A 24,585-nucleotide genomic window follows, 5' to 3' on the forward strand; every position below is an offset into this window, starting at 1 on the left:
GCTTCCCACAAGCCACAGAATTCTAAACCCACTAACTTGCGAGTAATTAAATGTCAGGTCAGGCATGGAGCCTGCTACTGGTAACATAGTACCATCTGCTGCATGGATGGATGGGTGGTTGGCGTCTAAACCGGCTCCCCCACTGGCTCCATGTCAGTGAGGAGGGTGGCATGACACCCAGCAGGACGAAAAAGAAAACCTGTTAAAGGGTGGATGAGCTCTACTTGAGCCAACGACCATCATGCACTGCACGGCAGTACTGACAAGTCAACTCGGCATCAGTTCCAGCATCAAGCAACAAGTTGTTCCTGCGGCCATCTCAGCTTCGCTGTGTCATTGATGAACAGGACCTCTCGCCAAAGGACGCTGCACTTGCGCCATGTAGTGTTGACACCTTTTGGTGCAGCCTCACGGTTTAGTTTCTATGATGGTATGACTTAATTTGTGAGCTTTATTTACTAGTTCAAAGATTTTCACTGCTTTAACAGTGAAATAACTTGATAAAGAAAAATACTGCATGGAAAATTTTGTATGAAAAAACAAAAAGGCAAGTAAAATTTAAACATGCTACACACAAAATTCCCTGATATTCCATGACGACACCCCCACCCCCGAGAAAAAAAGGAGGGGGGAAAAAAAAGGATCAAATCCCCTGACTTCCCATGTCTGGAATAGACCTGTGAAAGTTCAATGATATTCCAGAAATTCCATGACATGTGGGAACCCTGACATTTCCAGACTGTTTCCAGACTTAAAAACAGCATTTTTAACACTTCACCAATTGTAACGAACTTGGGGCTCAAACGACCAGAAGTCCGAAAGAAAACACGGAAAAGCAAGTGTGAAAACGACGTATGACCAACCGCCTTTGTTTTGTTTACGCAACACTGAGAAACGTGTCAAAATTCTTGTATAGTGGATTCTGAAAAACGCTGGAATATTCCGGAAATATTCTGATTCATTATATAAAAATTCTCAAAAATGGTTTCACTGCAGAGAGAGAATAAATACAATGACATACAGTAAAGAGTAATAATAACACTTCATTTCAGTCATCATGAAAACTAGACAGAATTTGTGCTGTGGCCATGATAATTTTTTTCTTTCTTTCTTTTTTTTTTTGCATTATAATGGTTAACGGTTGGTTAATTTCAAGCCCTGAGTGTAAAAACAAAACAAAACAAAACAAAAAACCAACCAAACAAAAAACACACCATAAAAACAAAATAATTATTAACTTACAAACTTTGAAATGAAATTAATACATAATCCTAAAATCAAAGTGTTTACATTGCACTAAGATAAAATTAATACACAACACTGAAATTAAAATAAATAAAATTAAATTATTATACACAGAAATGAAGTGGGCAGGCTTATTATTAACTCTGGTCTCTGTACTCTCTCACCCTGAGGATTTTACTTTTTATGGCTACATTAACCAAACTCAAGAATCAAATTTGGTTTCTTTACCTGAATTCGTCGTTTCTGAAACAACGTTTACATTAATGTGGTCCAAAAACAGAAAAATTAAAAATCGTTAACACGCTAAAAAGCCGAGTCAAAATATAAAAGATGATCGGAACAGGAAATGAAGAGGATTTTAAAACACAGACTGAAAGAACATCTCTTGATTATTCCAAACCAGATGTAAGGACATTACCGATACTTCATTTAGTTAAAGATGGCAATTATTAAAAGCCTGATGTTTTTACGATTTATGATATCACTTTTGTATATCATAGTGACGCTCAGTACTGAAGTGATTTTGGCTTTACCAAAGGAATTATGGGATTGAGAAGGGGGGAGTCCCTTTTTAGGCAGCCAATCACTAAGTCAAACCCGTGATAATGATATCACGATATATATCTATATATCTCTCAGTATCATATAACCGATTATCGGCACACACCTGCTGATTTAAACATGATAATTAAAAATTAAGCGATGGAGAGAGAAATCAATTTACAGATAAAATCACAAATAAATATCTGCTCTTAAATGAACGCAGTGCCTGTCCCGACAACATTAACACCCATATGTAGTGTTAATACACACTTATAAAGCTGTTCGTATGAGATGAAGTGTTAATAACAGGCACTGATGTCATAACATTCAGCTTACATGGCAGAAACCGAGCGGCTTTCTTTATAAATAACATAAACACACGATTCTCACAAACACAAACACGAACACGTCATTAACAGCGCATTCCTGAATCACAAAATTCACATTTCATTTTTGCGGCTGCACTTTAAACCGTTTAGCATTAAACATACAGGTGTGTGTGTGGGTGTGTGTGTGTGTGTGTGTGTGGGTGTGCACGTGGGTCTTTGTGTATGTAGCTTGTATAAAGTGCAACCGAATCTCATCCTTCGAGTGTTTCACAACTTCAATTAAAACTTTTAATAGAAATAGTAAAAAGGTTCATGCAGTGATCATGGCTGAGCATGTAAAGTGTGTGTGTGTGTGTGTGTGTGTGTACAGGATGTATGTTACAGTGTTAAATACATGAATGCTATCTTTGAGAATAAAATAACTATTAAAAAGGACACATCAAATCAGAGACGAGAGCAGCGCTGCAGATTAGCCCTGAATAAAAAACACACACACACACACACACACACACACACGCAGTGGTGTGTTACAGACGTCAGTACAGCAGCGTTGTGCGGAGTGAGGTCGCCCTGAACGGTTCATTTGGTTACAGCAGAAAAATTACAATCACATCAACATGAACATTAAATTCAGCAGCGTTAATTACATGAGGTTTAACTGGAGTGTTAATTATCTCAGTGAGGTTTACTGCGGTGTTTATTCTCCCAGTGAGGGGGTTACTGCATTATAATGGACCTCTCTAATTAGCTATCTGTGGATCTGCAGCATTTTAGCATTCTATCAGAACTGACTACAGTGTTAACTGTCTGAGTGAGGTGTTTGCTGCAGTGTTAATCATCTATGTGACGAGTTATGGCATGTAATTATCTCTGTAACAATTGATACAGGGTTAACTGATTTTTATCCTAGGTGTTAAGGGGCCCAATGAAGTGTTTACTGCAGCGTTAGTTGTTTAATCGAGGTGTTAACTGCATTGTTAGTTTATATGAGGTGTTTACTGCAGTGTTAATTGTTTAAACAGGGTGTTTACCGCAGTGTTAGTTGTTTAAACGGGGTGTTTACCGCGGTGTAAGTTGTTTAAACGAGGGGTTTACCGCAGTATTCATTGTTTAAACGGGGTGTTTACCGCGGTGTTAGTTATTTAAACAGGGTGTTTACCGCGGTGTTAGTTGTTTAAATGTCTACCAGTGTTAGTTGTTTAAACAATGGGTTTATCCAAATGTTAGTTGTTTAAACGAGCGGTTTACCGCAGTGTTAAGTTGTTTAAAGGGGTGTTTACCGCGGTGTTAGTTGTTTAAACGGGGTGTTTACCGCAGTGCTAGCTGTTTAAACGATGAGTTTACCGCGGTGTTAGTTGTTTAAACGATGGGTTTAACGCAATGTTAGTTGTTTAAACGATGAGTTTACCGCGGTGTTAGTTGTTTAAACGGGGTGTTTACCGCGGTGTTAGTTGTTTAAACGGGGTGTTTACCGCGGTGTTAGTTGTTTAAACGGGGTGTTTACTGCAGTGCTAGCTGTTTAAACGATGAGTTTACCAGGGTGTTAGTTGTTTAAACGATGGGTTTAACGCAATTTTAGTTGTTTAAACGATGAGTTTACCGCAGTGTTACTTGTTTAAATGGGGTGTTTACCACAGTGTTAGTTGTTTAAACGATGGGTTTCCCGTGGTGTTACTTGTTTAAACGGGGTGTTTACCACAATGTTAGTTGTTTAAACGATGGGTTTCCCGTGGTGTTAATTGTTTAAACGGGGTGTTTACCGCGGTGTTAGGTGTTTAAACGATGGGTTTCCCGTGGTGTTAGTTGTTTAAACGAGGGGTTTATCGTGGTGTTAGTTGTTTAAACGAGGGGTTTATTGTGGTGTTAGTTGTTTAAACGAGGGGTTTATCATGGTGTTAGTTGTTTAAATGGGGTGTTTACCGCAGTGTTAGCTGCTTAAACAGGGTGTTTACCGTGGTGTTAGTTGTTTAAACGATGGGTTTACCGCAGTGTTTGTTGTTTAAACGCTGGGTTTACCGCAGTGTTAGCTGTTTAAACGCTGGGTTTACCGCAATGTTAGTTGTTTAAACGAGGAGTTTACCACAGTGTTAGTTGTTTAAACGATGAGTTTCCCGCAGTGTTAAGTTGTTTAAATGAGGGGTTTATTGTGGTGTTAGTTGTTTAAATGAGGGGTTTATCGTGGTGTTAGTTGTTTAAATGGGGTGTTTACCGCAGTGTTAGCTGTTTAAACAGGGTGTTTACCGTGGTGTTAGTTGTTTAAACGATGGGTTTACCGCAGTGTTAGTTGTTTAAACGATGGGTTTACAGCAGTGTTAAGTGTTTAAACAAGGGGTTTACCGCAGTGTTAATTGTTTAAACGATGGGTTTACTGCAGTGTTAGTTGTTTAAAAGAGGGGTTTACTGCAGTGTTAATTGTTTTAACGAGGGGTTTACTGCAGTGTTAATTGTTTAAACGATGGGTTTACTGCGGTGTTATCTGTTTAAACGAGGTGTTCACTGCAGTGTCACTGTCTCTAGGAGGGGTTTTTACTGCAGTGTTAATCAGCTTTGCTAAGATTTTAACTGCAGCATTAACTCTGATTTTAATAGTGTTAATTGGTTCACTACTTTTGCTGCGAGCTTTGAGGTTTTAATGAAGTGCTTTAATTCTTAGTAAAGTTTTGTTGCAGTGTTAATCCTCAGTTCACACAGTGATCTTACTCTTCTCAGTGAGATTTTACAATGGTGTTAATTATCCAGTGTGTGGCTTTACAATGGTGTTAATGTTACAGTGGCGTTAATGATCACTGCACTGTTTATAGCAATGTTACTTGTCAGAGTGAGGTTTTATGTTGGTGTTAATTATTCCAACAATGTTTTACAGTGATATTAATTATCCCAGAGAGGTTTTATGTTGGTGTTAATTTTCAGAGTGAGGATTTACGGTGATGTTAATGATCCCACTGTTGTTCTACACTGGGATCATTATTACAGAGAGGTTGGTTTATCTGGTGGTGTTCATTCTGTCAGCGAGGTTTTACAATGGTGTTAATGATCCCAGCAATGTTTACAAAGGTGTGAATCATCTTCTGTGAGGTTTTTTTTTTTAACTGTGGTGTTAAATATACCAGAGTGTTTGCACTGGTGTTAGTTGTCCCATTTAGACTCTACAGTAGCGCTAAATGTCTCAATTCGGTTCTGCAGTGGTGTTAATTGTCCTAGTGAAGTTTTATGGTGGTGTGAATTGTCCTATTTAGGTTCTACAGTGGTGCTAATTGCCACGATTAGGTTCTCCAGTGGTGTTAATTGCCCCAATTAGGTTCTACAGTGGTGCAAATTGTCCCAATTCAGTTCTACACTGATGTTAACTGCTCCAACTAGGTTCTACAGTGATGTTAATTGTCCCAGTGAAGTTTTACAGTGGTGTGAATTATGTCAGTGAGGTTTTTGGGGGGGATAATAATAATGCCAGTATCATGTTACTGCAGTGTTAATTATCTCAGCGAGGTTTTACATCGGTTATTGTACCAGTGAGGACTTTTGGAGGGATAATAATTATCCCAGTATCATTTTACTGCAGTGTTAATTATCTCAACAAGGTTTTACAACATCGGTTATTGTACCAGTGAGGTTTTCCGCAATGTTCAGTGCTAAAATTAATATTAACCTATTTAAAAACTCTCTCACACACACACACACACACATTCACATACATACACAGAGCAATCTGATTCACACCTAACAGCGTTAATTAAAAAAATCTTATGCCTAAATGCTCACTATTTAAGGAATTAACGTAGCGTCATGAACACAAACAGCGTCGTCTGCGTCCATATAATCATAAATAACTCACCTGATGCATCGCTACTGATGACATCACTTATTAGTCAAAATAAATTAACCGTGTTAATGATCACCAAATGTGATTCTTCCACATTCAATACACACATCTCTCCAAAAACTGTGTTACACACAATACACACCCCACCTGAAGCGGAGTGTGTGTGAAACTAAACCGAGTCTGCGTTTTACTACAGTGACTCTTCCATGCAACACACACACCTTTTATGATATTTCAATGTTACACATCATAAAAGTGTGTTGCACTAAACTAAGTGTGTGTTACACACAATTTGCGTACCTGCCTAAGCTGGGTTACACTAAATGTGTGTTTTATGTAACACACACGTCCTTAAACTGAGTATTGTACACACACATTTCCCCAAGGTGTTACATTAAACTGAGTATTGTACACACACATTTCCCCAAGGTGTTACATTAAACTGAGCATTAAATTAGTGTGTTACACCAACCTGAGTGTATTACCCTTAAATGTGTTGTACAAAATTTTGTGTTACGCTAAACTGTGTATGTTACACTAAAAGGTGTTACACTAAACTGAGTATATGTTACATTAAACCATGTGTGTTGCGCTGAACTGTGTATTAGACTTCAATGAGTGTTACACTAAACTGTTTGTTACATTAAAAGGAATGTTGCACTACTTTGAACTAAGTGCATGTTACACTGAGTGTGTGTGTTACACTAAAAAACTGCTATGTTCCCCCAATTTTTTTTTTTTCCTGAACAGCAGATACACACACTGTGTTAAAGAGCTTGTTTGGGGGGAAATAAATAATTTACATAATTAAATACAATCTCTGAGCCATTAACACCTCTCACTGTGCAGGTGTTAACGCTATGTCAATAAGCATTAGCAGATTAGCTTCCCTAAAAATCAGACCTGAATGAATCCTTCAGTTCGAACTGAACAGTGCTTTGCATTTTAAATAGAACAATTTATATCTTACAGATCTGCACAGTGAAACCCTGAATAAAGGCGTGTGTGTGTGTGTGTGTGAGAGAGAGAGAGGTGTCAATAATATGTATATTCAAGTTTACGTCACTAGATTTCCTGACGGTTTAGCTTGTACGAGGCGTGTGTGTGTGTGTGTGTGTGTGTGTGTGAGTGAATGAGGGGTGTGTATGTGTGTGTTTGTGTGCAGGCAGTAGTGAGGTTAGTCGCAGTACTGAGGTTTAAAACCGTTTTGAGGCGTTCATCGTTGTCCCTGAGGTTCCTGGTTCCGGTGGGCGGAGCTTCTTTTTGGGTGGAGTCTTCAGCGTCCCCATGCGCTCCTTCACTTTGTACTCGAGTGTGCTGTGTGGCACACCATACACGCTCTGTGCCTTCGACACAGTCATCTTCCCACCCATCACCATGGCTATAGCCTCCTCCAGGATGTCATGGTCGTACTGTCGGTAGCGCCCACGCTTCTTCCGCGGCTGTTTGTCGCGCCGCTCGCTCTCCTCCACACACTCGTCTGCACTTGCACTCCCACCTGCACTCCTGGCACATACGCATGGTGGGGGAACGTCCCCCTGCAGTGGACGCGACTCAAGGGTGGAGCTACAGTCACTGTGTTTGGGGAGGAGGATCTTGACACGATCTGAGGTCTTGCTGTTGAGGTAAACGGCGTCAACGAGGCCGCTGAGGTCAGAGGGCGGAGTCGTAACACCCGGACGCACCTGAGGGATGCGGAGCAGTGCAGAGCCCCCTGCCGGAGTGTTACATGCGTCGCCACGTTCTCTTAGCTCACACACCAGCCGGTGAAGGAGCGATGCTGCCGCTGCACTCTCCACCGATGGTTTACCACGTTCTGACTGGTCAGACCGGGGCCGAGTCCAGGACATTGGTGTTTTGGTCTCACCTGTGTGCAGAGCTGTGCGGGACGGTGTCACTCCGTTGTGGTTGGCGAGCGTGAGAGGCGCAGCGCTGGAGTGTGTGTGATCCGCATGGAGGCGTAGCGTGTTCTGAGGTATTCCGTATAGTATGGCAGCTTTGTGAAGGTCCAGCGCACCGGAGCGAACATCCTTCACGGCTTTAGAGAGCAAACCATCAGCAAACTGAGTGCTGCGGCCCAGACGCTCGTCTCTGATTGGTCTCCTGGTGGGTGGGAGGACGAGAAACGCACGAGTGAGCTGACGAACGACAGGAAGCACTCAGGGTCCACTCCTTTACCGCCTTGTCTTTGGTAACATCACTCGCTTCTTATTTGTGTGTTTAACACACAGCCTCACTTTGGGCCGTACAATACGTGTGTGGACCTGTGTTCATATGTGTGTATGTTTGCGTCTGTGTGTGTGAGAGTTTGGCTTTTCCTGTTTATCTTTAGTCTGAAAATTATAACGAGTAAACAGAAATAAAGCGATAACTTTTGGCTGTGCAGCCCTTTGAAGCCCTGACACACACACGTGACGTTACCGTCCAACAAGTGAGAAAAGAGTCAACCCTTCAGTGCAACACAACACTCTCCATATTAACACACACCTGAGTAACACACACTCAGTTTAAAGAGTTCAAAAAACATGCACAACATTAAAGACATGCACAAACTGTCGAAAAACACCAATTAGTATTAACTTACTCACCCTGATAGTCTTTGTTGCGCGAGCGTGTTCAGAGACGGTGCGTTTTTCTTTGAGAGGTCGAGAACGCCATCTGCTGAGACAAGAGAACATCATGAAGACGCAGTGGCTCTGATTTAATAACAAGCACTAATTTGAGTGTGCAGCTGGTGAAATCATATCAGACTCACAGAAGAATAAAACTGAAACTAAAACCTGCCAAACCTGCAGAATCGTACATCCAGTAAAAAAAGGCATATAAAGGTTGAAAGACATGCTGTTCAAACAAAATAAAAATGTGCTGTTTTATTTTTAGTATGTGTGTGTTGGTCACCTTGCTGTGCACACTGTGTGCTGCGGCTGAGTGTCAGGTCCAGTGGTCCATCTGGCTCTGTCTGCGTGATGGCATTCTGGTTTTCCGCTGTTTGAATTTTATGCGCATATTCAACGGCAAACTGGCGAATCATCTTCCTCATCAACTCCTGTGCAGCCAATGGAATAATGGGGTCGCAGCTCTCAGGGAATTCTGAGTAATATACAGTAGTATAGGATACCAATTAACAATTAAAGCTTATCAGAAGATGTATTCATTTAAGCTTATTTTTCATGCCCTGTCATGCCCTGCACACCCACCAGAAGGCGCCCAAGATAAAAAAAAAGTTGAGCGGTTTGCTCCTTTTCACAGCATTGTGTGTGGAAAAACAAACCTCAAGATCTCAGTCAGTTTAAGACCTTGAAAAATGTAATTAATTTACTTTTATGTTGTACTGGTGCTCATGCTCCTGCCAGAACTTGAGCGGTAGTGGGGGTGCAATACTGTTTTAAATTTTCTATTTTCGTAAGTCATTGACCAAAGGGCCAATGCACTCTGACTTACTTCAGTCAACCTTGAACTTGATAAGAAGTCTAGGAAACCAAAGATAAATAATGTAACCCATGTATGCACCTTATGTATCTGTATCCTCTGAGATGCCTGCTTCCTTGTGTACCCTATGCTGGGAAGTGACTCAGTGCTAATCCAAGAACTACCATTACTTGATGTGTATGTCATTGCATTACATTACATTACTGGCATTTAGCTGATGCTCTTGTCCAGAGCTATGTACAACATATCCAGAATAGTTTGGGTGGGGTTAGGTGCCTTGCTCAAGGGCACTTCAGCCTTTCAGGGTCCTGCTGGTCCAAGGAACTGAACTGATTACCTTTTGGTCCCAAAGCTGCTTCTCTAACCATTAGGCCATGGCTTCCCCAAGAAATCTAGCTTTGTGTTCCAGCCACATAGTACCAGCCTTAGCTTCTGATGTGGTGCTGCAAGCCCATCCAGCTTCGAAATAAATAATGACTTCAACGTTACCCTGTTTCTAGCTCTCACTATGCCTCCACTACTGTTGCTATTTTGGTGTCTGTTCTTAGCTATGCCTGTATCTCTGCTCTGGCTCCTAGCCCACTTGCTGGTCTGCTCCTACTCCTTGCTTAGTTTCGGTCTCCTAATCTGTCTCTCGGCCTTGAATCTGCACCAGCTATTTACTTTCTCTCAGTCTCTGCTCCTTTGGCAACCTCAATGTCTTGATGCTAAGTCGGTCTCAGCTCTTTCTACAGATCCTTTTCCAGTGTTCTCCCTGTCTTTGATTCCTGTCAGGTTGAGCCCCTGAGTCTTTCCCTAAACTTGATCCCCTGGCTCTTTTCCTACTCACTCGTGATTAGGAATGTAGTTTTGGATCTACCCCAGGGTTTTTCAAAAGACCTAGTCTTTCCCCAAGGTCACTCGCAGGTCCCTGGTCCTTCCCCAGGGTTACTCACAGGTCTTGAACCTTTCCCAGGGTCAGTCACAGGCTCTGGTCCTTCTCCAAAGTCACTCACAGACAGTAACTCTTCCCCAGTGTCACCTTTGGACTCTGGTCCTTCCACAAGGTCACTCACATGTCCCGTTTTGTTTTTTCCCTCTCCAGTGTGAATCACAGGTCCCGAGCCCTCTGGGTCACAGAAAGGTCCTGATCCTTCTTCAGTGTCACTTCTGGGCACCTTATAGGTCCCCATTCTGCCTCAGAGTCACTCACAGATCTTCATCCTTCCATAGGGTCACTCACAAGTCCTGGTCCTTCTCCAGTGTGACCCACAGGTCCCAGTCCTTCCTCTGGGTCAGTTAGAGGTCCCAGTGCTTCTTCAGTGTCACTACTGGGTCCCTCACTGTTACTGGTCCTTCCCCAAGGTAACTCTCAAGTGCCAGTCCTTTGTCACTGTCACTCACAGGTCCTGGTCCTTCCTTGGGGTCACTTGCAGGTCACAGTCCTGTCCTACTTCGATGCCAATTTAGGATCAGTTACAGGTACTGCTCCTTCCCTAGGGTCACTCACAGACCCTGGGAAAGGAACAGGACATGTGAGTGACCCTGGAAGAAGGACTTTCCCTTCTGTCTTTCCCACGGTCAACTGCCAGTCATGGTCCCAGAGCCTGGTTTCAGTTGATCTTTCCCCAGTGTCTGACACTGATATAATGCTCTAGGTTTTGTCTAAAGCTTTAAATGACTGGTAGTCCTGAGACCATTCTGTCTGTTTTCAGTCCTGTCCTCTACGCTTATTTCCCTCTCAGGCCACAAGCTGGACCCAGGTTCCATTACTGCATCAATTCCTAGTCCCACACCCTTGATCGCTTGAACTCTGGATGTTACTCTGTATAAGTTTCAAAAGGACGCAGGCTTCATCCTATTTTTAAACGCATCAGAAGACTGTTTTCACTAATTCATTAAGCTCTGTTCCAGTGATGAGGCTTAGTGTTGGTTCTGGAGGGCCTGCCTAATCTTGAACTTTTCCATTCATTCCCAGTGCACAGGAGGTAGTTCATCGGTGACAAAAGTGGTTTGGTGGCAACATAAAAAATTGCTAGTCTTGAGCCAAGAGTCTGTGACAAGGGCATGGGGATATTATTATTTCATCACCATGACAACTTGAGCAACTCAAGTTATTTTTATGACTGCTATTAAAATTGTGAGTTGTCAAGCTCCAGTCGAGAAGAGAGAGAACTGGAAATCACGTTCAATCGCTATTGTGGTTGAAAATGGCCACGAATGACCCGTTCTTGCCTTGCACATGTTCTGTACCAAGTGATTCTGCAGTTTTTCCTCATTGAGAAGTAAAATACATTCACCCTGAGGTGTCCCCCTTCCCCATTCTCTCTCTCTTTGTGTTTCATTTTTATCAATCTAAAAACGATGTTCAGAGGAATGTTCGGCTTAACCCTTGTGTTGTCCTCGTATTCTGTATATACTCCCTGTCCTCCGGGTCAAAATGACCCGCCTTCACTAAACTCCCAAAATAAAGCAGCTTAATTGAATTTTAAACACCAAATCTATTTTTGCCTGAAGAAACATGTCATTCACCACAAATTGTGTGAATACCTGAGTTTTCCCTCTTCACATGGCAGAAAGATTGCATTTATTCAGGAGACACCACTCGTGACACTGTCAAATGTATTAAGTTTTTACTGTATAGGTGGCAAGCAATATTTGTATAGTATTTCTATAGCCTAAGAAAGCAGGAGAAATGTGCAAAAAGTTGTTTTGAATGCATTTTATTCATCCCAATAAGTCAGTTTTTTTGTTTGCTTTTGCCAGTGAACAGTGTAATGAAAAATACAAAACAAAAATGTGAACATGTGAACCAAACAACATAACTCGGTCAATTAACAACATAACTCGGTCAATTACAGTAGAACATGTAGGGCAGTATGCAGGTGCACAGCCTTTGCAGATATATTTCTTACACCTGTAGCACACGGTATGTGTTTTACAGTCCTTTGGCGGGCAGAACTGACACCTCTTCCTCTGACTTGCCCCAGCTGGGGCAGTGGCTGGGGCAGCTGGATCCTCAGGCTGATCACAAAATCCAGTCATCTGAACTGCTTTCACAACTGCTGCAGAGGCTTCAGTACAGGGGAGATGCTCCCTTCTTTCGATGAATGGAGTTACAAGTGCCTTTCCCAGCTGCTCCAGGAACACCCTCCTCTTGTTGTGCTTATGAGGCATCCAAGTAGGGTTGATCTCTGTCCATATCACAAAGGCATTGTAGGAGGAAACATCAATGATGTTGTGGAAGATGACCAGGGGCCAGCGGGCAGTCTTCCTTCTGCAGCTGTATGTTCCAATTACCTTATCTAGGTTGTCCACACCTCCTTTGTTGCAGTTGTAGTCTAGGATGATGGCTGGCTTCCTGTCCTCGTGATCGCTAATGTCAGCCTCTGTGTGCAGTGTGTTCAGACATACCACATTCTTGTTTTTCTTTGGGAGGTAGGAAACCAGAGTGGTGGTGGGTGTGAAGGCAAACTTTGATAAGAATACATCTCTCTCTCCTTTGATGCAAGCAGTGCAGGTGGGAGCTCAGGCTTGTTCTTTCGAACTGTGCCAACCATGGTGATCTTCCTCTTCAGGAGCTGCTGTCCCAGTTCATAAGAGGTGAAGAAATTGTCACGAGACATTGTGACCCCTCAGTCCCTCTGTCACATCAAGCACAACCCGCATCCCCGGTTCTTCTCTGGGCTTCCACTGGTCGGCTTCCCGGTGTGGACTTGCATCTTCCAAGCGTAGCTGGATTTGGCGTTGCAGACCACCCATATCTTGATCCCATATTTTGCTAGCTTGCTAGGCATATATTGCCGGAAAGGACAACGACCTTTGGACAGAAGAGATTAGCACCAGTAATTAGTTTCAGTGTCACAAAAATCAATAGGGAAAATCACTTTTATTACAGATATGAAAATAAACATTTACCTCTGAATGGAACCAGCTGCTCCACCCACTTGTCCCAGGCCTCTCTTATAGCTGCCAGTTTCTCTGTCACACGTCTTGCAGGCCTTGACTCACGGTTATCAAATCGTAGCAGTCTTGAGTAAATGTTAAAAAGTTTGAGTGGCATGGAAAATTGTCCTTCCACTCTCTGCATCCTATAGACTAGCTTCAGCCTCACCTCGGGACCTGTAAACACCTGCTAAGATTAGCAGCCCTTTGTAGGCATGCAGGCCAGTCTCATCCATCCTTTTCCAGCTGTCTCCATATTTTCGAAAACCCTCCAGATTTGTCATCTCCAGGATTATTTTTTCCATTGCTGGTGTGATGAACAGGAAAAATGTTGAGGTAATGTCATGGGCGTGGGAAACGGCATACCTTGTGGGTCCTGGGGTCATCTTCAAGACATTTTGTGCTGCCATCCTGCCCTGTTTGTCATATGCTGCTGAGGACCATGCTATTTTGCTGTTTTTTGACAGGAAAGTCTCTCCTTCAGCTTGAGGGATTTCTTCTTCTGAAGGTGATGAATCGTGCTCTGGGTTGTATTCCTCCCTATCTTCTTCTTCTGATACCTCCTCCACTTCATCTTCTGAATCAGAGTTGTCTTGCTGGACATCTGAAAAAAATCAGTTCTTGAGCCCGTTCGGTAGTGTAACGCGCACTCACGGCTTCAGCACAGAGAGAATTCGGGGTATTGTCACCTGCAGCACCCTTATAGCCTCTGAGAGGCCACACAGACAAGGTGGCAATATTGTTACCTTTTGATCATGAGAGCCTGTCTGTTCCCGCACCTGCTTTCCTACACTTTTTACCGTGTGTAGCGTTTGAAACTGCACACATACAGACAAGGTGTCAATACTGTTAGAGTTTAATCACGAGAGTCTGTCTGTTCCCGCATGTTAAGAGACACTGAACTATAGTCCCCCCCCTTGGGTCAGATCTGGTCACAGGCAGTGCACTCTGCTGGAGAAGACTTTGATCTTAGACAGAACTAAAGCATTCTCACATTTTTGGGGTGTGTACCTGACTCTCTGACTGTGATTTCAACTCAATTTGATTGTTGGATCATTTTGACCCGAAGACAATATTAGTAACTTTTTTTGTACAGCTTACATGGAAATGTGAATAAAGGCAACGTTTCACTTTTCCTAATGTTGGGATCAATCTAGGAAAAGTAATCAAATTTCAAGTACAAAAAATATCATTTTGGGGCTTTTTCACTGCTGTTAAACACAGTAGCGGGTCATTTTGACCCGAGGACAACACAAGGGTTTTAAGGATGTACCAAGAATTAGTTAGTCATAATGTTGTAACATTCAGTATGGGCTACATTAATCTAGTCTGTATTTCAAATTAGTCATTTGCATCCTCTATATCTGAGCTTGAAATCTAGCAAGCAAGCAATTGTCCATTGTAAGGTATACAGCTCTCGCAGTGATCATATATCATAAAGCTGAAGCCTGAGGTATGTATGTGTGAGAGAGCGGAAGTGAGAGAGACAGCGAGAGAGAGAGAAAGGTCTATTACCTTTCTTGTGTAAGACTGCATGCAGAAACTGGTCTGCTTGGCACTGGAGTGTGTCTGAGGTGTTGATACCCTGAGGGGGGGTTTCGGCGTGGGGGGGCGAGTCAGGCGAGCGTTCCTGTTCCAAGAACAGACAGAAACGGTACTCACGAAATGAAATAAAGTTGCACTGAAAAGAAGTTAATGTGTTATGTATTAAAACATATGATTAAACACATCAGTGTGATCTACACACACACACACACAGAGGAATAATTAAGGATGAGGTTTAAATTATCTCCAAGGACACCACGTTAACGATAATACAGTAATACACACATTGAACACAAATGTTTTCACTAAATTAATTTTCACTGTAAAATTTCCTACACACTTACACTGATTTTTTCAAGCTGTAAGTTACAGAAAGAGCAACGCACATCTGTTGACCAATCAGCAGTCGCTTCAGGCTCACAATCTGAGAAGCAAACACACACCCACAGAGACAGACTTGCAGACGTTAAAAATAGAAAAGCAGAGATTCTTCTCTTTTAACAGAGCTCAGTTTTTTCAAACCCATTGCTGCATTTCAGTAACATGTCAATTTGTGGTGAAAAAACAAAACCTCAGAAGTCTGCATCAAACAAGGTCATTTGCAGCCCAAGAGGAGAAGGAGGGTGTAACAGGAACTAATTTGTTCTGCACTCAAAAACACAAGTCTGACTGCTAACTCATTCGTCAGGGAGAGCAGAATGGTCCCAGGTTTTATGTAGAAACATGCAATCAAATGATATAAACACCAGTAAACAGCTTTGTGTGATTATCAAGCACCAATCTGCAGCCATATAAGTTCTTTAAGTGCTCCTTAGGTCTCAAGTCTTCATCGAATGAACTTGACTCGAGTCATTTAACAGCCCTTAAGAGGGGCAGAGGAAACCGAACCGAATGGAAGTAGACAAGGGCATTAGAAACAAACAAATTAGACAAAGAGTTCTTGTGTCTACTGCGTGTGATCTCAAATGTTAAATACGCAAAAAATAACTCACTGTCGAATATGCTGAGATCTTGCAACAACCTCGGCCCATAGATTCCTTCCAGTATACTTTCAAACCCTGAAACACACACAAACGCCCGTTTTTATATATATGTATAAAGAGACAACAAAACAGAAATGATATAATAAAAAATAAAAACCTGGTAAGGTATTATCCAGCACTAACAAAGCTACGTATGCCCTTTATCAATTAGCTAGCTCAGTGTAACCATGGTAACAATTATGACTGGGAATTAAAATAGGGAAAAAAAAACATCCACTATGACATAGATGTCATCAGTACATGTGGACTGTTCATCATTATCATGGTGTTATTGACTTCAGATTATCAGCAGGTCTGTTAGTCAATGTATCGTGTGTGTGTGTGTGTTACATACACGCTGAAGTACCTTTGTTCTCAAAAGAAAAATTTTAATCGGAAACTACCACATACCATGACGGAAACCAGAAATAATCGAAACCAGAAATGTTCTCAGTCCTTAAATAAAAAACCTGACAACTTCAGGTTATCATGTAAGCCCCTGCGTTTTTAAATAAACACCAAGTTTGTGAGTGCGTCCCTTTAAAAATCAGCCATATTTAAAAATTAGACAATCTAATTTTGAGCTTTACACGTGGCACGGATGAATTCTTTGTTGTTCTGAGCAGCCGAGTTGTGTCACCTTGTATGATTTTATCTCGTCGTGTCTATAGGCATAAAGCAAAGTGTTAAACAGTTGAGAGTATTTTTAGCACTAACAAGTGATGCATTCCAGCTGTGCAATTTTTGATAAGTGTAAATAAGAAGAGATGTTCCTAAACCCTATTTGGAGAGGATTTCATTTACATATACCCCAGGGTAATTTCCTATTTGACAGACACTCCACTGTGATTGTATTTCCATCTGGATTGAACACGCCAGTGTTTTTCTCCGTCTCATCCGAGAATGTTACAGGCTGAATTACCAATGCTCGAAAAACCTCATGTCTGATCGTCCCAGATTACCAAAGTCTGTGCAAGGACAAGTAAAACTTTAATGGTAATCGTCTGATCGGACGACAAAAGTTAGTGCTGGCAACCTAAGCAACACAGGCACTAAGAGAGCAGGGAACCAGTCTAAAGTAGCTTGTCTCATTTCACGGGAAATACTTTAAAAAGTTTTACTCATCAACATGACAAAATATAAAAGTACAAAAATATTTTGAGGAAATCATTCAAATTTCCTTGTTTGTGGTTATAATTCATCGAAGTATGCGTGTGTCGAGTGTACAGGAAAAGCTCGGCTCAGAAGGGTCCACGTAATGACGTTTTTTATATCACGATTGGAGTTAATAATAAATGACATCACTGAATAACGTTCCTTACCTCTAACCAGTATATATATTACAATTTTTTAATTGTTTTTGATGGTTTCATATATTTCGTAATGATATCATTTTTATTTTCTAAATATTTATCTACATACCACCAGTGTGGCACTGGAGCCTGTGATTGGTGGACAGCCGACAAAGGGTGTCTCCCATTGGTTGTAAATCGTGACATAAAAATCGTAAACATATACGGGACCCGCTGACTGGCTGTTCACATACTGAAGCCAAGCGGAGATGTCTGGCGTCTGTTGCTGTTGTCCGAAGAAAGCTACAGCTAAAAAAGCTCAACTACTGGATTACTTGGACAATCTTAGTCAGAAAGAAGCAAAGGATAGATATACATGGAAATTAAAGTTTATTAGCAGTTATGATCCATGCAGGCGGCACAGTGGTGTAGTGGTTAGCGCTGTCGCCTCACAGCAAGAAGGTCCGGGTTCAAGCCCCGTGGCCGGCGAGGGCCTTTCTGTGTGGAGTTTGCATGTTCTCCCCGTGTCCGCGTGGGTTTCCTCCGGGTGCTCCGGTTTCCCCCACAGTCCAAAGACATGCAGGTTAGGTTAACTGGTGACTCTAAATTGAGCGTAGGTGTGAATGTGAGTGTGAATGGTTGTCTGTGTCTATGTGTCAGCCCTGTGATGACCTGGCAACTTGTCCAGGGTGTACCCCGCCTTTCGTCCGTCATCAGCTGGGATAGGCTCCAGCTTGCCTGCGACCCTGTAGAACAGGATAAAGCGGCTAGAGATAATGAGATGAGATGATCCGTGCAAAATGACTCTAGTGACAGTGCAGATTTGTGGCCTAGCATTAGCTACATGTTGGAATATACCTTCTTTTTCCTGAAAAGTCCCAAAACAGAAGAACAGTTTTTAAAAGCTACAGAAGCAAGAAAACCTTCTTTGTGTAAAGACTTTTTCCCGACATCAGCTTTTGGGAACAGAATGTTGTGAAAGCCAAAGCATTTACTCTCAAAGGGCTTTGACTTGAACTGTGGACTAGATCTTATTCCCACCCGTCCATGTCTCAGCAACCCCAAGGGCATGTAGTTACACAGCTATCTGCACTCTATCATTTATACAGTGATGCTTATTATTGTTAAAACAATATCTGAAGTGTTATTATTTGTAAAATAACAAAACATCTTGCTCTAGACTTTCAAACAATATTGTAAGATTTTATTGTAATTTTATCTAATAGTGAATGGTACAATAATTATAAACGCTAACAGAATCAGCACATTCCAATTGTAGCTGTAGTCATATAGTAACTATAATCATTCTTGTAAGAATAATTTCAATAAACAGTTAATGCTGTTCCCTTTTCATTAATTATCGATTCAACGGCACAGCTGAGTCACACAGGTTGATCAGTGTGTAACGGACAGTAACAATTTTATTCAAAATAATTTTTCCTGCCTTAGTTGATTTATTTCCATTTTCACATGTGTGCAGCTGTTGTAATGTTCAGTGTGTTTGTGTAGAACTCTCTCGAACTGTAGTTTCATTTCTACACTCTGGTTCCACGGTCACATTTTGCACAGAACTGTGTTCCTTTGCTAACAGATACAAAGCTCCGACGTTATTATTATACTCATTCAAAACTCTCCACAGCTTAATATACCCTAAATTATTCATTCCTCTGCTACTAGAACTTCTTTCTGAATGTGTCTGCATATATTGATGTTATGGTTTTGTGGATTTATGATAATTATGCTGCTTCACCTATTTTAAAAAAATCAATTGCATTCTGTCCTCTCCAAAATAAAATAAAGCTCTGGGCAAGTGGGATTGTTTTTAGGGCAAGTACTGTATGTTTTGGGTGCTGCTTGCCCATTGGGCAAGTAAGGCTGGGAGATTTTTTTCGAGGACTGATTAAAGTGCCTTGCAAAAGTATTCATCTTTAGTGTTTGTCCTGTTTTATCGCATTACAAGCTGGTATTAAAATGGATTTTTGGGGGGTTAGCACCATTTGATTTACACAACATGCCTACAGATTTAAAGGTGAACATTGTTTTTGTATTGTGACACAAACAATAATTAAGATGACAAAACAGAAATCTGGAGTGTGCATAGGTATTCTCCCCCCTCAAAGTCAATACTTTGTAGAGCCACCTTTTGCTACAATTACAGCTGCAAGTCTCTTGGGGTATGTCTCTATTAGCTTAGCACAGCTAACCACTGGGATTTTTGCCCATTCCTAAAGGCAAAACTGCTCCAACTCCTTCAAATTAGATGGATTGCGTTGGTGTACAGCAATCTTCAAGCTATGCCACAGATTCTCAATTGGATTAAGGTCTGGACTTTGATTAGGCCATTCCAAGACATTTAAATGTTTCCCTTTAAACCACTCCAGTGTAGCTTAAGGGTTGTTTTACAATCAGGGTACGCAAGCTAAAAATCAAATTTAACACTTATTATCTTCAATATCAAAAGGCTTGACTAAATAAACTTGGTTGTTTATTGTAGCCCTGTGATAGCTCTATTTACCATGCAAAAAAAATTTGGTGATAACGTTATTTTTGGTGAATGTATGGCAATATACGTCATATTTAGCAAAATTACTCGTGTCATTTAGAAAAAGTGCTTTTTTGACCACAGGTAGCTCCAAAAGGGATGCACTTACATCATTCTTTATACCATAAAACTAATATTTGGTTCCATATCATTGGAAACATAGTTAAGTTTTAATGTTGAATGCCAGTAAGTTTTCAGACTATTTTGATCAAATTAGTCTGTAATTGTGTCAAAAAAATGTCCTCTCCGAGACAGATAATTTTTCAATATAAAATAACACATCTAAAATGATTATTTTCATCCTAAAATGTGGTCAAGATATTGGGACATAAATATAAATAAGCTTACAGCCTTATATTTAAAAGCACTATGGAAGTAGTGGATTCTGAATTGTCAAAAAAAAGTCCTCTCCGAGAATCACTTCATTTGTTTCTCCCAGCCCTGCTTAAAGCTACACTTAATCTTCCTTATCTTATAGCAGATTACACAAAACTACCATACACACGTCAGAAAATTACCTGAAATCTGTTCTTTAACTTGTCCTTCACTTAAAAACTGGTACAAGAACCAGTTTGAATCAGTTTGAATTTTGGACCCCTGTGACACAAACTTTGTACTCTGATTGTAAAACAACCCTTTAGCAGTATGTTGAGGGTCATTGTCCTGCTGGACCATGACCCTTCATCCCAGTCTCAAACCTCTGGCTCAAACAGGTTTTCCTCCAGAAGTGCCCTGTATTTAGTGCCATCCATCTTTCCTTCAGTCCTGACCAGCTTTCCTGTCCCTGCAGATGAAAAACATCCCCACAGCATGATGCTGCCCCCACCATGCTTCACTGTAGGAATGGTGTTCTCGGGGTGTTGGGTTTGTGCCACACATGGCATTTCCCATGATGGCCAAAAAGATCAATTTATGTCTCATTTGACCAGAGAATCTTCTTCCATGTGTTTGGGGAGTCTGCCACATACTGTTGGGCAAACTCCAAACGTGTTTTCTTTAGCAATGGCTTTTTTCTGGCCACTCTTCCATGAAGCCCCGCTCTGTGGGGTGTACAGCTTAAAGTGGTCCTATGGACAGATACTCCCATCTCCGCTGTGGATCTTTGCAGCTCCTTCAATGTTATCATTGGTGTCTTTGTTGCATCTCTGATTAATGCCCTCCTTGCCCGGTCTGTGAGTTTTGGTGGGCAGCCTTCTCTTGTCAGGTTTATAGTGGTGCCATATTCTTTCCATTCTGCTATAATGGATTTAATGGTGCTCCTGGGATAGTCAGAGTTTGGAATATTTTTTATAACCCAACCCTGATCTGTACTTCTCCACAACTTTGTCTCTGACCTGTTTGGAGGCTCCTTGGTTTTCATGTTGCTGCTTAGTAGTGTTGCAGAGTCCGGATCCTTCCAGAACAGGTTGATTTATACAGACATCATGTGACAGATCATGTGACACTTTGATTGCACACAGGTGGATCTTAATCAACTAATTATGTGACTTATGAAGTGAATTGGTTGGAGCAGCTCTTATTTAGGGGTTTCATACAAAAGGGGGCGAATACCTATGCACACTCCAGATTTCTGGGGTTTTTTTTTCATCTTAATTACTGTTTGTGTCACAATAAATATAAAAACAATGTGCACCTTTAAAGTGGTAGGCAAGTTGTGTAAATCAAATGGTGCTAACCTTCCAAAAATCCATTTTAATTCCAGCTTGTAATGCGACAAGACAGGACAAACACCAAGGGGGATGAATACTTTTGCAAGGCCCTGTATCTACTGAACTCAACTCATCTGATAACTTGAATCCAGATGCACATGTCTATGATTTTCTACATATGTTGCTGTGTGTTGGAAAAAATATCTCTGACTGCTGCTTTTTGCTGTATTCAGTCTCACTGCATGCGTATCAGTGAGATTATTATCCTCAGGAGATTAAAACACTTACCGAGTTGCAGAGCAAAAAATAGATCCTGGTATACTTTGTGATATTGTTTTATTTTCAAATTGTTGCTGTCATCTCGGTTCGCTCCACACTGAAATAACAGCGTCTCTTCTCTACTCAACTGCCATGATGTGAACTAAGTTGGCTATGATCATGTGACCGCATGACGCAAACATCCATGTTTGTATCAAATACAACCCGCGAGAAACTTGCTCCTCCTGTAGTCTTTTTATTGCTATCCAGATGTGAGTTTTATCACGTATCAAAAAAATGTATTATGGACGCCCCTTTGACAAAATAACCCGAACCGAATAGGGCTTAAAAACCTGCACACTCATTAAAACATTTTTTAAAACAAAACGATATACAATTTAATGATTAGGGTAAAAGCATGTTATACTGTCTCTATAGTAACTAACGAACTTGGAACATGAACCTGAATTGTGTATAAAATATAAATCTACTCCATTAAATCTACTATAAACACTGGGGGATATGATTTCACAGCTAGTCACAGTGTCGAGACCAGACAGTTACCTCATCGCTGACCTTTTTTTTTTACAAACTACCCATTCAAAAGAATTTCCTTCGATATATATTTTTTAATTTTCTCAATCTATTGGTTCTTGTCTCTTTCAATAACCTTGTAGTTTGTTTGTAATTTTATTGTACATGGCAGCTATCGAAGACATAGAAAAACACGATGCTACTGAGAAGAAATAAACTAAACAAGTATTTAACAATTATTCACCGAAGTTGAGGTTATTATTCACCGATATTCACTGAGCCTGAGGTGGATAATTGTTTTAGTACAAATACACAAGTGGTTATTTCCAAAAAAAAATCGTATTGAAAAAAATTTTTTATTTCAAATGCAATAAAGGCACAGCGCAGACTTGTCACTTATCTACGCCGACTCACATAAAATACTTTGTTTTGAAATTGATAAAATAAATCCCAATTCCACCTTACGTTTTGAATAGTTTTAGACCAAATTTTGTAGCATCTTTAGTGCTTTTAGGAACAGCATTTTCTTTCATAATTTGTCATTTTTCCTCACTTAGGGTGACTAATGCCGCTTTTCCACTACAAACGCGGCTGAGCCGTGCCGAGTCGAGCTGAGTGGGGCTGTTGGAGTTGCATTTCGACTACAACCGCGCTGAACCGTGCTGGCTGGAAGTGGGTGGACACATTGGGTGGAGTTAGCGAAAGTGGGTGGACGTCACGTGATGTCGTTAAGCAGCGCAAACAGTGACATCAGTGACAGTGGCGGAACAAGTCAGAGCCGGGCCGGGGGCGGGGCAAATGACCGGGCCCTTTATTAAAGCTTATCATAACATCATTTTAGGCTACAAAATGTCCGCAACTGCGGTGTTTACCAATTTCAACACTACCGGGTGCAACTATGTTATTTAGTACATCAAGTCCTTCAAACGAACATGTAACTCAGAAACAAAAAACATTAGGATACTGTACATGGCTCATAATAAAACATCAATAGCCTATACTGCGCACATTATTTGAAGGGCATACGAATGAGCGCTCAGAGGTTGCAACGCTGACAGGAAGAGTCAGAAATAAAAGGAGGGCGGTGCAAACCTCACTGAATGCACTGTGTTTACCAATTTCAACACTACGGGGTGCAACTATGTTATTTTGTACATTAAGTCCTTCAAACGAACATGTAACTCAGAAACAAAAAAAACATTAGGCGACATACTGTACATGGCTCATAATAAAACATCAATAGCCTACTGCGCGCATTATTTGAAGGGCATACGACGAGCCTTGCGCTCCGCGAACTCGTCCACGATGCTCTGTATGTCACTGATTCAGTGAGCTTTTCAGCGGTAGTCTCACGACCCGAATAGTAAACAATAAACATGGAGGACATGGAGTCGTTAGTGTTGCTGGTCTTGGTGCTGTGGCAGATACTGGCAAGAGCGTATAGATGAGGCGAGGCGCATAAGGCTTCAGAAATTCTCGTAATTCGTAATTATTCTTCTTCCGGGTTTGCGGTGTTTACAGATCCCAGCGCGCTCGCGGGGCGTGTGTGGGCATGTGAGGACACGCCTCCTCACCAATCAGTGCACAGGGGAGTGTCTGCTCACGCCCCCAGCCTCACTCGGCACGGCTTGGCTCGCTTCAACCCCACTCCAAAACGGTGCGAGTTTTAGGGGCTAAGCAGGGCTGAAACGAGCTGAGTCGTGCTGGTTTTTGGTAGTCGAAACGCGAGCCGTGTCGGGCTGAAGTGAGCTGAAGCGAGCTGAAGTGAGCTGAAAAAGGGTAGTGGAAAAGGGCCAAAAGTGTCTGGCCGGCGTTTTGCCGAGTCGCTCGAGGTAATTATCAAGAAATAGTCAGAATTTCTCGACCAATCAGCGTACACGATTTCCTATAATCACCTCCGTATTTATACTATTTTTCATGCGCTAGTCTGATTGTTTTGCCACACTGTTCCCATTCCTCACATCCGCAACAGCGTGAAAAATAACGACAACAGAACATTTTACAGGAAAGTCTCATTTTTTGAAAATATTTCTTTTGTTTTTGTTGTACATCCAGGTAAGCGCAAAGGCACATTTGCACAAAGATTTCAAAATAATAATAAAATTTTCCTTCCATTTTTACGACAGATTTCTGCATCACAGCATTAAATGGCTGATTAATATCACGACATGATACTAAATAAGAAAAAAGGATTTTTAAAAAATATTTATCAAATTTCAAGCTGTAACAGATAAAACACAGATGCTTTTAATGCATCTGTGCAATAATATATTACAGGTAGAAAATGTAAACAGTGCAGTAATATATTACAGGTAGAAAATATTTTATATTAATATTTTAAAATATAGAGATTGTCTTAATAAAGTCAAAACATGAACAGAACGTATTATTATTATTATGAATATAAAAACACGGCTTGTCATGCAAACCTACCTTTCAGATATGAACACACA

The 24,585-nt window shown here is 41.2% G+C and overlaps 1 protein-coding gene across 3 annotated transcripts in view; it reads right to left on the bottom strand.

The window, feature by feature from the left end:
* The window catches only part of lcorl (ligand dependent nuclear receptor corepressor-like), a 43,834-nt gene that overhangs the window by 18,208 nt on the left and 1,041 nt on the right, over positions 1-24,585 (bottom strand). Inside the window, exons 1-6 of one of the 3 annotated variants that reach the window (XM_060917134.1) lie at positions 21,629-23,057; positions 15,825-15,893; positions 15,180-15,275; positions 14,806-14,920; positions 8,836-9,027; positions 8,526-8,595 (exon numbers count right to left, since the gene is read on the bottom strand). In XM_060917134.1, the coding sequence (XP_060773117.1) occupies positions 8,526-8,595; positions 8,836-9,027; positions 14,806-14,920; positions 15,180-15,275; positions 15,825-15,866 (515 nt within the window). In that variant the 5' untranslated portion in view covers positions 15,867-15,893; positions 21,629-23,057. Of the gene's footprint in view, positions 1-8,525; positions 8,596-8,835; positions 9,028-13,656; positions 13,747-14,805; positions 14,921-15,179; positions 15,276-15,824; positions 15,894-21,628; positions 23,058-24,585 lie in introns of those variants that run through there. The other 2 variants (XM_060917132.1, XM_060917135.1) reach the window with 2 other exon arrangements.

This window comes from Neoarius graeffei, chromosome 3, assembly GCF_027579695.1.
Source record: "Neoarius graeffei isolate fNeoGra1 chromosome 3, fNeoGra1.pri, whole genome shotgun sequence".
Lineage (NCBI taxonomy): Eukaryota > Metazoa > Chordata > Actinopteri > Siluriformes > Ariidae > Neoarius > Neoarius graeffei.